The sequence below is a fragment of the Bombus impatiens genome, unplaced genomic scaffold (assembly GCF_000188095.3).
Source record: "Bombus impatiens unplaced genomic scaffold, BIMP_2.2 scf_0232, whole genome shotgun sequence".
Lineage (NCBI taxonomy): Eukaryota > Metazoa > Arthropoda > Insecta > Hymenoptera > Apidae > Bombus > Bombus impatiens.
The window spans coordinates 125,286-140,012 of NT_176651.1; the positions used below are offsets into that span (position 1 = coordinate 125,286).

The following is a 14,727-nucleotide window of genomic DNA, read 5'->3' on the forward strand; positions in this document are numbered from 1 at the left end:
AGCATGGCTCGAAGGGGAAAAGTCCATAGCTGTGGTCCATCGCTGCGACCTGTTCGAGTTAAAGTTAATGAAAGCATCGAAGAGGTTGGGCAAAAGTGTAGCATAAAGTGGAAACGGTTTGAAAGATTGTTTTGTCAAATAACGTTCACCAATTTGCGACGTCTGCGAAAACTACGCTCGTCATAACGCAGAATATTGCCATTTCTTCGTCAAACGCAGAGATACGCGTGGCTGTTGTAATACAAAATTAAATTGTGACGAAACTATATTGTTTTATTTTCTGTTACGTACGACGGCTGATAGAGAGAATTTGCAGTAAGTTTGCGCGCGGAATAGTCTGTCGTCCTTTCATTATACGTATTCCTTTTTATGGAAAGTCGGGAATGACACGAGTTGGAAAATCGTCGGCCGTTATTTTTACATTCGCCGGTGAATTCCTCGGCGACTGCAAGTTGAGCGAAGCAGTGAAGCGCAGGCGAAGCACGTCAGTCACGGCCCTTTTCCATTTCCTTCGAAACGACCGATGCTTTGAGCGTTTCTTTCGCGTCGAAGCATCGCGACGCGGTTATTCGAGGTACTCGGTGACTGAAAATCGTTGAAGCACAACCGGCAGTCCTCGGCTTTGTGAATCGTTTTTAAGGAAATTAATTTACGAATTCGCACGTTACTTTATGTCTGTGATTTATCCCCTTGGAAGCAGGTGTCTCGCAACCGGAGTAGCAACGCTCGTTGCTAAAGAAAAAAAAAGAAAAAGAAGAGAGAAGCTGAGGGGAAATGATTAAAAATGTTAAATCGTTGGATAATTGAAAGAGTGAATGGAATAAGAAGGAATTTCTAACGTAATTGTAGACGTTGTTTGCACGGAATTGCAGCTCGTGATACTTTTACAATTGTAAATGATTATCGATCCGTTTAAAACGCCACTCTCATTACATTAATCACGTTTTGTATTTTTAAACTAACTTTCTAAATGTTTGAGAAATATCGCTGAAGAGCTTCGCTGCAACGAAATTTTAATCGTAGCGAAATTTAATTAGCGACGAAGCCGCGCCAAGGAGACATTTTCCCTCGAAAGGCAAAGACTTTCGTCAAACACTGAATAAATTCTCGCAAAGTTTCGCTACTAATTAACAATTTTTTGATTCTGAAACGCGTGTTTGCTTTATAGATTTGTCCTTGTTAAACAGCGCTTTGCAAACTTTCTTTCCTCGTTTCATCACGATGGAACAAGAATAGCATAACACAACAATACTTGAAAAATGGCTGATAAAGTGAACAGCTTTGCGCAGAAACTGGACAAGTCGAAAATGTTAAAAGTTGCGGCGAAAAGAACAGAACTGAATTAAATGCGACTTGTTTAAACGACCACGTCGAGATCTTAGATTTGGAAAGCCATCAGCGTGACAAATGATGGAAGAAATGGGATTTTTCAAAAATGTACCTGGCAAATCTCTTTCGACGCTTCCACTTGTCCGGTTCTCGCGCCAAAAAATGAGAATTTCAATTCACTTTTCTTCTATTTTCTCTCGTATTTCTCAACCAGTTTCCCAGATAACTGACACGTATTTACTTCCTGGTGGCTGATACGATTTTTCTCTTTCCGAAGAGATTTCGAATCGACGAGAAGAAAGGCGCGCGATTAACGGAATACTCGAAACACGTTAACATTAACGTTTGAGAACAAACTATATTTTAGAACAAAAATGGACAAGTCCTAAACATAGCGGATTTTTCGTCCCAAAGGTCAGATTGGGCAAATGGAAAAATTGTTACGGACGTGTCGCCTGATTGAAACTTGAAAGAGCAGAACTTTTGTCACAGGATTTTTGCAACACAGTGTTCGATTCGAATCGCCAGCTTCTACTTAAAAAGCGAATTTACCTGGCAATTTGACAGGCAAATCGTAAGCATCGAAAGGATCTGTTGGCGAATATTTCATATCTCGATCGGTCTTTTGTCCCCACGTTGCCTTCTGGGCCATTTGCTCGCCTGTTTTCCACTTCTGGCCAAACACGGTTCAACGGCAAACCGATTTACATTTTGATTTAATTTATTCCATCGTAAACTCATAGCGCTCGGCCGACGTGCACGTGTGTACAAACCGGGTCGCTCGGCCGTCACACGAGCGTGTGGCATCCGCGCTTTTTGCGGTGAAATTAAAAACGTTTAGCCGCTCGAAATTGAAAGCTTCCGTGCCACAGGTTCGCAAGAATACACACGCCAGCTTCGTGTATACTTTTGTCCAAGTAAAATAGCCGATGAACTAATAAAATGAATTTCGATAAAATCATTCCAGTCGCCTTACTGAAAATCCATGTTCTTTTTCCAATCCTCTGCTCCTCACTTACGTACAATTTATCGCGTATGCTATAAACATTTACTACTTACGAGACATATTTTATTATTATTTATTATTGCTTAGTTTTTGGCTTTCGAGGGAAAGTTTGTCGCTGATAATTGGAATTATTTCAATTTTAAAAATTATTTATTGTATTCACATGTGACTAAGTCAGCAGCGAATTAAGCAGTTGGCTGTGTTTCACGAGTGTACTTTTTGCCACACGTTTTGGGAACACGCTTTTCAAATAGATCGCAACAGCTAACCGTTTAACGAACGAATCAATTAATTATCGATATGAAATTACGCATAAAAAATAATACAAGTCCGATAAACAATTGTTTTGAACGGCGAATAAAATAAAAATTGCCTAGTTAGAAATAGCTTATTATTTGTTATTCGATAAAAATATGTTGTTTGCACAGTGCGTGAATGTTTCTGGGAGGAATGTAACTTTTGAGAAAATTTCGTGCATTTCTTCCACGTCAAATGAACGTCGTGTTTTGTCATGTTAATACGTGCAAATGTGTAAATTTAATTTTCACGAATTACAAATGCGCGGTGCACTAAATTAACCATTATGACGTCACATTGTACGCTTCTAACGCAACTGTACGAAATTCGTTATCATTTCCATTTACGCGTAGCCTGACGTATAATGTCTGTCACGTACAATTAATTTCTGTTAATTAACGTTGTTATCGAAAAATATTATATATCATAAATTTGAATATTTGTACGTTTGATCATCGCACTAGCGTACCGAGTTATTTACATTCGACGAACATAGTTTCCTTTGATAACAGATGGAACAGAGGAATTTGTTAAAATTCGTACAACAGCGGCAGGAAAATGTAATCTTCTTGTTTTACCGGATAAAAGAATCTCGGTGTATATCTGGGCCTTTTATTTTTTGACGAACGAGTTTCGCCGATTAAATTGTTTGCCACGCTACGCGAGTTTTTCTACATTTTCTATTTCTACGTAAAAAATAAAAGGAAACAGCACGGCTGGTGAAACAAGAAAAATTAACTATTTTCAACCATTTGCAAATTTTTCTTATTTTCTTATTTTCTCATAGATCTTAGACTAAATTGTACAATTAACAGAGACAATTAACCAATCGATAGTAGATTCTATAAGTAGAATCGTTTTAAAAGATTAATAATACAATGTACAAGTAGAATTATCATAAATCAACAAACAGTAGAATTATTAAAAATATTAAAAATCAACGAATAATGGTTATACAAACAAAACTATTCTAAATCAATCAATAGTAGATTCTACAAATAGAATCGTTTTAAAAAATTAATAATACAATATACAAGTAGAATTATCATAAATCAACGAACAGTAGAATTATTCAAAACATTAAAAATCAACGAATTATGGTTATACAAACAAAACTATTCTAAATCAATCGATAGTAGATTCTACAAGTAGAATCGTTTTAGAAGATTAATAATACAATGTACAAGTAGAATTATCATAAATCAACAAACAGTAGAATTATTAAAAATATTAAAAATCAACGAATAATGGTTATACAAACAAAACTATTCTAAATCAATCGATAGTAGATTCTACAAGTAGAATCGTTTTAGAAGATTAATAATACAATGTACAAGTAGAATTATCACAAATCAACGAACAGTAGAATTATTAAAAACATTAAAAATCAACGAATTATGGTTATACAAACAAAACTATTCTAAATCAATCGATAGTAGATTCTACAAGTAGAATCGTTTTAGAAGATTAATAATACAATGTACAAGTAGAATTATCATAAATCAACGAACAATAGAATTATTAAAAATATTAAAATACAATGAATAATAGTTATACAAGCAAAACTATTCTAAATCAATCGATAGTAGATTCTACAAGTAGAATCGTCTTAAAAGATTAATAATACAATATACAAGTAGAATTATCATAAATCAACGAACGGTAGAATTATTCAAAATATTAAAAATCAACGAATTATGGTTATACAAACAAAACTATTCTAAATCAATCGATAGTAGATTCTACAAGTAGAATCGTTTTAGAAGATTAATAATACAATGTACAAGTAGAATTATCACAAATCAACGAACAGTAGAATTATTAAAAACATTAAAAATCAACGAATTAGGGTTATACAAACAAAACTATTCTAAATCAATCAATAGTAGATTCTACAAGTAGAATCGTTTTAAAAGATTAATAATACAATATACAAGTAGAATTATCATAAATCAACGAACGGTAGAATTATTCAAAATATTAAAAATCAACGAATTATGGTTATACAAACAAAACTATTCTAAATCAATCGGTAGTAGATTCTACAAGTAGAATCGTCTTAAAAGATTAATAATACAATATACAAGTAGAATTATCGTAAATTAACAAACAGTAGAATTATTAAAAATATCAAAAATCAACGAATTATGGTTATACAAACAAAACTATTCTAAATCAATCGATAGTAGATTCTACAAGTAGAATCGTTTTAAAAGATTAATAATACAATATACAAGTAGAATTATCATAAATGAACGAATAGTAGAATTATTAAAAACATTAAAAATCAACGAATTAGGGTTATACAAACAAAACTATTCTAAATCAATCAATAGTAGATTCTACAAATAGAATCGTTTTAAAAAATTAATAATACAATATACAAGTAGAATTATCATAAATCAACGAACGGTAGAATTATTCAAAATATTAAAAATCAACGAATTATGGTTATACAAACAAAACTATTCTAAATCAATCAATAGTAGATTCTACAAGTAGAATCGTTTTAAAAGATTAATAATACAATATACAAGTAGAATTATCATAAATGAACGAATAGTAGAATTATTAAAAACATTAAAAATCAACGAATTAGGGTTATACAAACAAAACTATTCTAAATCAATCAATAGTAGATTCTACAAGTAGAATCGTTTTAAAAGATTAATAATACAATGTACAAGTAGAATTATCATAAATCAACGAACAGTAGAATTATTAAAAATATTAAAAACCAACGAATTATGGTTATAGAAGCAAAACTATTATAAATCAATCGATGGTAGACTACACAAGTAGAATTGTTACAAAAGCAACGTCACGATTACGTGATATTATTTTCCAACTGTTTGAAAACGATGATGAAAATGACGATTACAGCTGTCTCGAGTTTCGACCAAATTACAGAATCGCCAAAGCTAATCATTTTATTTCTATTAAATTATTACAAATTAAGATTACAAATTGCAGCATTTTAATTCTACGTATCGTTTTATTTTTCCACTGTTTCATCGGACTATCTTCGTCGTCCATTTTCCAACAACACTGGAAACGTGCACCTCGTGTGATTTAAGAGTGTCAAGTCCACCGGTAGACCACCGGCAAGCGGAAGAATAAGAAGGAAACGACGAAAGAAGAAACCTTTCAGCCTCGATGGTCTGAGGGAAAAAAGCAATTTCGAAAGTAGATCTTGGGCAAAGCAATTCGAAAGCACGAGATACCGACACCTTCGCTACCTTTTTCGACATCTTTAGTTCAACCTGCCGTGAAAAATTAATAACGTGGTATTATTGGACACGGTCAGGGTCGAGTGTTCCAAGGAAACTCTATCGATCAGGTTTTAATAAATGACAAGCATTTTTAGGAAAATTCACGTCACGTTATTTCGCCCGGATCCTACGATTCTTCATCCTCCGTAAAAATCCACTGCACTTACGTTTCGTATTTTATCGAGCTGAAATTGTTCCCTAAATTTGCATCTTCCTCCTCTTCGTTTCGGCCAAGTTCCCATGGATATGTTCGTATAATTGCAAAGTTTGCAAAGTTTCAAGCATAGTAAAATAATTTGCATTATGTTGAGGAAAGGAAGAATTTTTCCAAATCCGACAGATGTGAAAATTCGTCGCTCTTTCGTCCATAAATCTATGTACTCGTGATAGTGATTTTCGTTTTCAATTAGCCAGTTAGGCTCGGTGGTACAGTCACATAAATCTCGCCTTTGCAAGTTTGCAAAACTGGACGTAACAGCTGATCAACTTGGAATTAAAAGATATTTCCCTGTAGAAACGTCTTCAAATTTGTCCGCATCAGGTAGCTTCTTTTTCTAATTGCGTAACTTTTTCGACTCTTTGTTAGCAGAAAGCAAACTAAAATATGGAATCGTATAGAAACAAGAGAAGAAAGAATAAGAAACGAAAGGGAGAAGAGAATCGTAAGAGCACGTCGCGCAGATATTCAAAGCAGCTTGGAAAAAACACCAACACCACGAATAGCCTAACATTTTAAAGGATTCGATCTCCTCTTCTCTATACGATTTCCATCGTACTTTTGTCGTTCCAAGTGTCAAAGGATGGCGCACGAGAAACTTTTTCGTGCCTTCGAGAAATCGCGACTATTTTTAACAGGATTCCGCTCGTCCATCTCCTTATGTCCGCGGGCTGCGACCTCTTATCCTTCGACTTGTGCCACCCCCTAGGGATACAACGAGAGAATTCGAGACGTTCCTTCGATCCTTCCTATCCTTTCCTCGTCAACTTCTTATTTCCTGCCACGTGGCTTCTATTCTGCTAACGCGCGACAATTCCGTCTTTCCCCGTGCATCGTCCAGAAATTCCAATCTAAAGTTTAACTGTTAGAAATTTCTCTTTGCGAGTCAGATCTGGCTGAGAAATTATCAGCAAGTTTCTAACGTCTTTTTTAGCAACAAATGCAGTCCGCGGGTATTTAGCGTATATTTGGTCGGATTGCAAGGATACGATCGAGTCGAAATGAATTTCTCGCGGCTCCAAGTGACCAGGGAACGTAGGTTGGCTTGTGCTGTGAAGTAGACGAAGCAACGCGTATGTCGGTTTATGCAATTCCTGTGATATTGTTATAAATAATTTGCAACAGGATGCGGCCTAGTAACACGTACAAGCGGGCACGAGGCGACTCCTTGTGAAAAAATAAGAAAATGTGCGACCAAATTTGTTTACTCAAGGTTTTCGGGAAAATCGAGACTGAAAATTTGTCAAGTATACTTTCGATTATTCAGTCGCGTCTGGGCCAGCTGGACAAATTGTAAAGTACAAATTAAATAATAATAAAAAAATATTATTGAACTCGCAAAATTAACGCTTAAGCCACGTCTGACTGCGATAATCTAAGTTAGATTCGAGTTGAGTCACTTGGTCTCAGTGCCACTTAATGATCAAATTGTGTTTCATAACACATACCTCTACATACGACGTTCTTCTGGCAAATATTTGAAATTTATCTTGAAGGAAGTATACGTACGAAGTTGCTCTCGAAAATATTCCAAATTCATCTTTGAAGAATCGAGGTCGAGTTCTCGTGCACAAAGTTGCCAAAGCATTTCGAACCTGCTAATTCTAATTTGTCTAGTGCCGTTTCTTTTGTCCGTAGGCGAAGTATATCTATGTCGTTGGAGATGTGTGAAGCAGCAAGCGAAATACAATAAAGATATTGTTTCGTCAGAGTTCGTGATACGAATACAACGTTTGAATCGCGAATTCAGACTCCGTTGCAGTTTCGTGGCCAGCGAACCGTGCATTTTCTCCGACTAATCTGATCATTTCGTCACTATCAGCGTCCATTGTACATCGTCGAATATTATCACGAAAACTACTCTATATAGCAGAGAATTTCAAAGGCTATCGATATTTGATATAAACGCTCGCTGAGTGTTCGCCAAGCATTGTCTTCTACCCTAACTTTTGTCAAGTTGACAGTGACGCTGAATTATATTAAATTCGTAAAGTACACGCACAATCGTCGTATCATCCTCGTTCGTGGACGACTCGACTAATTGTACAGGACGATTCATTTTTCTAATAGTTTAACGATATTTCACATCAAAATGTATAATTGTCTTCTATCCTAACTTTTGTCAAATTGACAGTGACGCTGAATTATATTAAATTCGTAAAGTACACGCACAATCGTCGTATCATCCTCGTTCGTGGACGACTCGACTAATTGTACAGGACGATTCATTTTTCTAATAGTTTAACGATATTTCACATCAAAATGTATAATTGTCTTCTATCCTAACTTTTGTCAAATTGACAGTGACGCTGAATTATATTAAATTCGTAAAGTACACGCACAATCGTCGTATCATCCTCGTTCGTGGACGACTCGACTAATTGTACAGGACGATTCATTTTTCTAATAGTTTAACGATATTTCACATCAAAATGTATAATTGTCTTCTATCCTAACTTTTGTCAAATTGACAGTGACGCTGAATTATATTAAATTCGTAAAGTACACGCACAATCGTCGTATCATCCTCGTTCGTGGACGACTCGACTAATTGTACAGGACGATTCATTTTTCTAATAGTTTAACGATATTTCACATCAAAATGTATAATTGTCTTCTATCCTAACTTTTGTCAAATTGACAGTGACGCTGAATTATATTAAATTCGTAAAGTACACGCACAATCGTCGTATCATCCTCGTTCGTGGACGACTCGACTAATTGTACAGGACGATTCATTTTTCTAATAGTTTAACGATATTTCACATCAAAATGTATAATTGTCTTCTACCCTAACTTTTGTCAAGTTGACAGTGACGCTGAATTATATTAAATTAGTAAAGTACACGCACAATCGTCGTATCATCCTCGTTCGTGGACGACTCGACTAATTGTACAGGACGATTCATTTTTCTAATAGTTTAACGATATTTCACATCAAAATGTATAATTGTCTTCTATCCTAACTTTTGTCAAATTGACAGTGACGCTGAATTATATTAAATTCGTAAAGTACACGCACAATCGTCGTATCATCCTCGTTCGTGGACGACTCGACTAATTGTACAGGACGATTCATTTTTCTAATAGTTTAACGATATTTCACATCAAAATGTATAATTGTCTTCTATCCTAACTTTTGTCAAATTGACAGTGACGCTGAATTATATTAAATTCGTAAAGTACACGCACAATCGTCGTATCATCCTCGTTCGTGGACGACTCGACTAATTGTACAGGACGATTCATTTTTCTAATAGTTTAACGATATTTCAGATCAAAATGTACAATTAGATTGGCAACTTAATGATAATAATACTAGGATATTGTTAAATTATATTAGTGTAATCGTAGGGATAAATAATAATAAATAATTTAGTACAATATAATCAAATATTGAAGTATAATATTGTTAAAGCGTTTAAACAGATGATATTCCACGGAAGATTCAAAAGATGGCAAGAGACATGACAATATTGCGTTGGCAACTTAATGATAATAATATTAGGATATTGTTAAACTATATTAGTGTAGTATAGTATAAACTATTGTAATTCAAGTTACAGTAGCACGCCAAAAGAATTTACTTATAATTCTCAATGAGAATTGATTGTAAAAATAGTCTACCAAATAAAAAAATAAAAATAAAAGGCAACTAAGTGATTGCGGATTTTGTCAATACCATCCAATGACAAAAGCCGCAATCATTTAGTTGCCAACCCAATATATACATTTTTACAAAATTATATTTTTTTATATATTTTTATACTTTATAGTTATTTATATTTGTACTACTTAATTACATATTCTATACAACTATTATAAAAATGAATCCTGCTGTGTAATAAATAAATAAATAAATAAATTTGTACAAGTGCAGCTATTAACTATCGCAATTAAATATAACTAGCAATTATTACAATTAAATACTGCCAATGTAAAAGTTGAATCTCTCGTATGTTTCGTTCGTTGCTACCACAGCCACATACACCGGGTGTCCAAATATTTATGCACACGATACTGTATATACCATCCACCACTTACGTGTGTGTATATATATATATAACTTATGTTATCTAAGGACACGATGGTCATTTCGTTTCCTGATCGAACGAGGGAAATCTTGTTAAGGAAAGGGATCAAGGATCGCGTTTAGGGTTATTGCTCGAAGGAAACCGAACGATTTAATGGGCTCGTCCAGGTTCTCTGATCCGACTGCAGGTACGAGGTATTGTCTTTATCGACGTTTTCAGTGAAAATATGTCAAACCGATATTTCGAACGACGGGCAGCCGATGCTTTTAACTGTCGATTAATTTTGAAATTTATGTCAAGACACTGGAGGTTGCGATCGATCGCCAGCTTTTATTTGGCGCTCTCACTCGTCTTCCGCATCTACGATTACCGATTTCCGCGTGCCGACGGTTAAGCAAATAGAAAAAATACCTGAATTTCATTAGCTTATGGGTTTCTTCATTTGCTAAACGCAACGAAGTAATGAAAAACCTGGCACTCAGATTGTATAGAAAATGTACTATACATTTGTATTATTTCTACCCCGCACGTTATTATTTGCTACTACAAATTACATAGCAGACAACGTACATGGATTTTAGTTTGATGGAAATGATATTTCTTCAATTCTGAATTAATAAGGATATCAATTATCAAGTTTCACGTGAACGTTTATCACATGTTCGTAGCACAGATTGCTTCAAGTTTTCGTTCAAGTTCGGATCAGCGAGGAAACACGCAATCGTCAAAAGTGGTTTCTATAATCGACTTTCTATATGGCCACTTATTCATATAATAGCAACCTTCGCACACAGTCTGCACACAAATTAAGAAAAAAAAAAAAGGAAAAGAAAAGAGAAAAAGGAAAGAAACGAATAAGAGCAGGCCGTTGCTCTCCGTACTTAAGAGAAAGCGCGAATGAATCAATATCCAATAAATCGGCAGACGACTAGCTACTCACCCTGCAGAAGCTGGTGATGGAGGATATCTGAAACAGAAAGCAGAAAGGAACGATCAATCGTTGGAATACCAAGCGAAATAGCACAGCGATAAACAATTGGATATCCAACTTCGAGATCGGATCATTGTACCGAATATTCCCACACACTGGAAGCCTCTTTTTGATTATGGCTAGTCCAATGACTTGATAATATCATAAATATGATACAATGTAGGAATAATAGTGTTTAACACTAGAACTACCACACCAGTCAAACCGACTGGTTTTACAAATTTTATTTTCAAATTCCGACTTTTGCAACCATAACTGAAAGAATAATATAATGAATTATATTTTGTTTTTTATGTATTCAAACTGAAAATAATTTGTATCAAGGCTACTTATACCAATAGCAGTGAAAATGACTGGTATTTGTCAAAGTGTACAGGAGTCCTGCACTCTGTTTATCGGGCCCAGTTAACCAGTTTCCTCATTGTCTACAACTTGCCACGCGTTTCTCAAATTTTTACCGCGTATCATTCGATACGACGATATCAGTTATCAGGAAAATTCCGAATCGATCGCTGGATTGCTAGATGCTAACGCTAGAAACGCCATAGCAGTCAAAACGACTGGTCCTACAATTTTATGAATGTGCCAACCCTCGTTTAGATCGATCATGGTCGCGGATGGATTAATAATAGCAAAAATGTACTATATAACATGAAATTGCTTCTGTAAGAAAATAGTAAATCAATAAATATAAAAATATTCTATTATTACGTATTTTTTAAAGACCATTTTCACTGGTTTTGGTACAAGTAGCTTCGTGCTAACTACCGATGGTTCTAGCGTTAACGTGGTGTTCAGTCATCAACTTGGAATAATTCTAATAATATTGGAATAATAGTATTATCAAACACGTACAATTAATAAATTCTGTCAGAGTTCGTTCGCGTCTTTCAATTGAACCGTCGAATGGAAAATATCGGAAGCTTTAAATGTTCCTGATTCGACGAACATAGTGTCATCTCTCGTACAACCAGAACGAATATCATTATTCAGACTTTACAAGTACAAATAACAAACTACCAATAGTAGTTCCTTCTCTCAAGTAACTGGGGCAAGTTTGACAATAGAAGAAAAGGAATTTTGCAAGTAAATTTCCTGATCGGACGAGTAAACTCGTGCCGTGCAAATCGTCACGAAACGATGATTAAATACAAAGATGGAATGAAGAAAACGGCCAAACTTCGTCTCGTATATATATATAGATACTGCGGAAGAACATTTTAATTAAGGAGATCCGTGTACGCCTAATCTTTTAAAAACAAGCTGCATAGCTCGAGTGGAAAGAGGGCAGCGAGCGAATTGAAATTCAAAAGTCGTCTGCAGACAGAAGCGTCGACGACGAAGGAATAAGGAAGCTTTTCGAGGAGCTAGGCGAACATCCTGCAGGAGCTTCTCTACGAAAAACTTTCGTCCTGATTATCATAAGAAGTTTCGCGATGCTCGAAAGAAAGAAAAGAAAAAGAAAAAAAAAAGAGATCGGCCGTTTTACGTATTCCTCGACGTTACAGCGACCGAACTTGTGTGTACACCACCACCGTGGAATTAGATAACCGAGCTGAGTTGTCTTCGAGCGTCGTCGCTCGCACGCTTGTGCTAATGGCGCGCTCTTTTAAATTCCTCGCGATCCTCCGTTTTGTAACTTTCGTCTGGCAAAGGGGATGAGTCGATTTTAAAACGCCAGACTCTCTAGGTCGGCCGGAATTAGATGCGAATATAGCAACAGTACGGTTTGAGGCAGTTGCTTAAAAGATACACGGTGTCCCAGTTCTTCTTAGGAAAACGGTGTCAGGGTACCGTACGAGTGGAGATAAGAAAAACGTTGTACAAGCTTAGTTTCGTAAATGTTGACACGTAATCGAAGGCTTTGCACAGCAACGACCAAGCAGCTGCGATTCAGTACGCGTAGATTTTGTCATTTTCTTCTGTCGTTATTTGTTAAATGTACTTCTTCATAGACATAGTATTAATAATAATAATAATAATAATAGTAGATATTACTAAATGTAAATGAACTGTACATGGTTCCAAAAAATGAGACAGTTTTCATTTCAAAGGCGAAACGATTAATATTCTTACGTTGCACGGATCGTCTGGCAGTGTAAAAGAATTCGAAGCGATCGAGGGTGTGATTTTACGCACAGTATTTTACGCGTTGCGTACTATCAGCCATGAAATTTAATTCGCTACAAGCGTTTGATCAAAGAGAAATGCAAGGATCGCGCGATTCACCGTGTATCGATCTTATTAAATTGGCTCCAGTCGACCCAATTTCCGACGTTTCTTCGTATAACGAATTGTCCCCGTTTCAGTTTCAACTCTCACTCTCGCGCTCCTCGCAAATAAGGAGAATTAAGCCGAGGCAAGTTCGTTGAATTTTAATTTAACGAGCGAAATCTGTTGGGTCAAGGCCGAGAGAGCATTTTACATTGCAGAAAACTGTTTCGTTAAATGTTAATTAACGTCCAGATCCGCCATCCGGAGAATAAATCAAGGGGAACATAGGCCATTAAAAATAACTAGACGCGTTTCTCTTCACCTTCTGCTTTCCCTCCTTTAACATGTCTTATTGCTGCGAGTAAATGACTTTATTCTTAATCGAAAGAGCTAGAGAAAATGGGAAGCTCGTTTCACTATTTTCGTTCTCGTTCCCCTGCTTTTTCCTCCCTGTTTAAACTAAAGAAATTTCACCCCCTCGTGCTTCTTCTTACACGTTTCATCTGCACCAAAATACCATCGCAAACGGGAAATTAGAAAATTACATTTGTTGCGTGGCGAGTTCAAGAGTCTGCGTTAACCAGATATTTTTCATTCCCCTTGCAATCTTTCTATTTCCCGTGTACAAGCAAGCAAGCTCGTTCATATCGACGCCTAATTGTTTTACCATTGCAAGCTCTCGAAGAGCGTGGAAAAATGCCGAAAAGTTCACCGGAAACTTTGCTACGCGATACGATCAGCTGTTCGAAAGACTCTTCGCGGGAATAAAAATTCATTTCGAATTTCTGATTTCTGTCTGTAAAGAATCGCGAGCCGAGACAAAGTAGGAGAAAATTGTTTATTAAACGAAAAACTGACACATAGAAATCGAAGAAACACGACCACATGCAATACAACTTTCTCAATGAAACGACCATTCGTTATCTCGTTACACAGTTAAAACGATCTGATATTAAAAATCCAAGATGCGATATTAAAACTTGGGAACGAGAATACTCTGTTTTTCTGTCGCCTGGTCGATCGCAATGGGGCGAAATAAAAATCGAGCGGATTAAAGGAAAAGTAGCATCGCGGTAATAACAATGGTTGCTGGTTGCAAGCGTTGCTCGAATACCGCTGGCTTTCCTCGTTTTAATGAAAGTCCTTTCTCCGAAACGTAATGAACTTGACCGAACTTTATCGTCGCGAGTTGATCAGCGAATTTAATCGGCCGCCAGCGAAGCGGATAACCGATCAGAGGCGAACAATGGACTTACCAAGTTGCCTGGTCGTGGCGGTAGTTACGTCATAACTGGCGAATCAAGCTCTGTGAGGCGTGTGCATGTACGCGAGGGCTTGTTAAAGTTGTTGGAAATTTTTCTTATTTC

The 14,727-nt window shown here is 36.0% G+C and overlaps 1 protein-coding gene across 1 annotated transcript in view; it reads right to left on the reverse strand.

The window, feature by feature from the left end:
• LOC100744926 (neurexin-3b-like) overlaps positions 1 to 14,727 on the reverse strand; it is a gene marked incomplete at its 3' end in the record, with an annotated part of 469,693 nt that overhangs the window by 124,360 nt on the left and 330,606 nt on the right. The window contains exon 8 of the mRNA XM_033320044.1: positions 11,096 to 11,122. Within this exon, the coding sequence (XP_033175935.1) occupies positions 11,096 to 11,122 (27 nt within the window). The remainder of the gene's footprint in view (positions 1 to 11,095; positions 11,123 to 14,727) is intronic.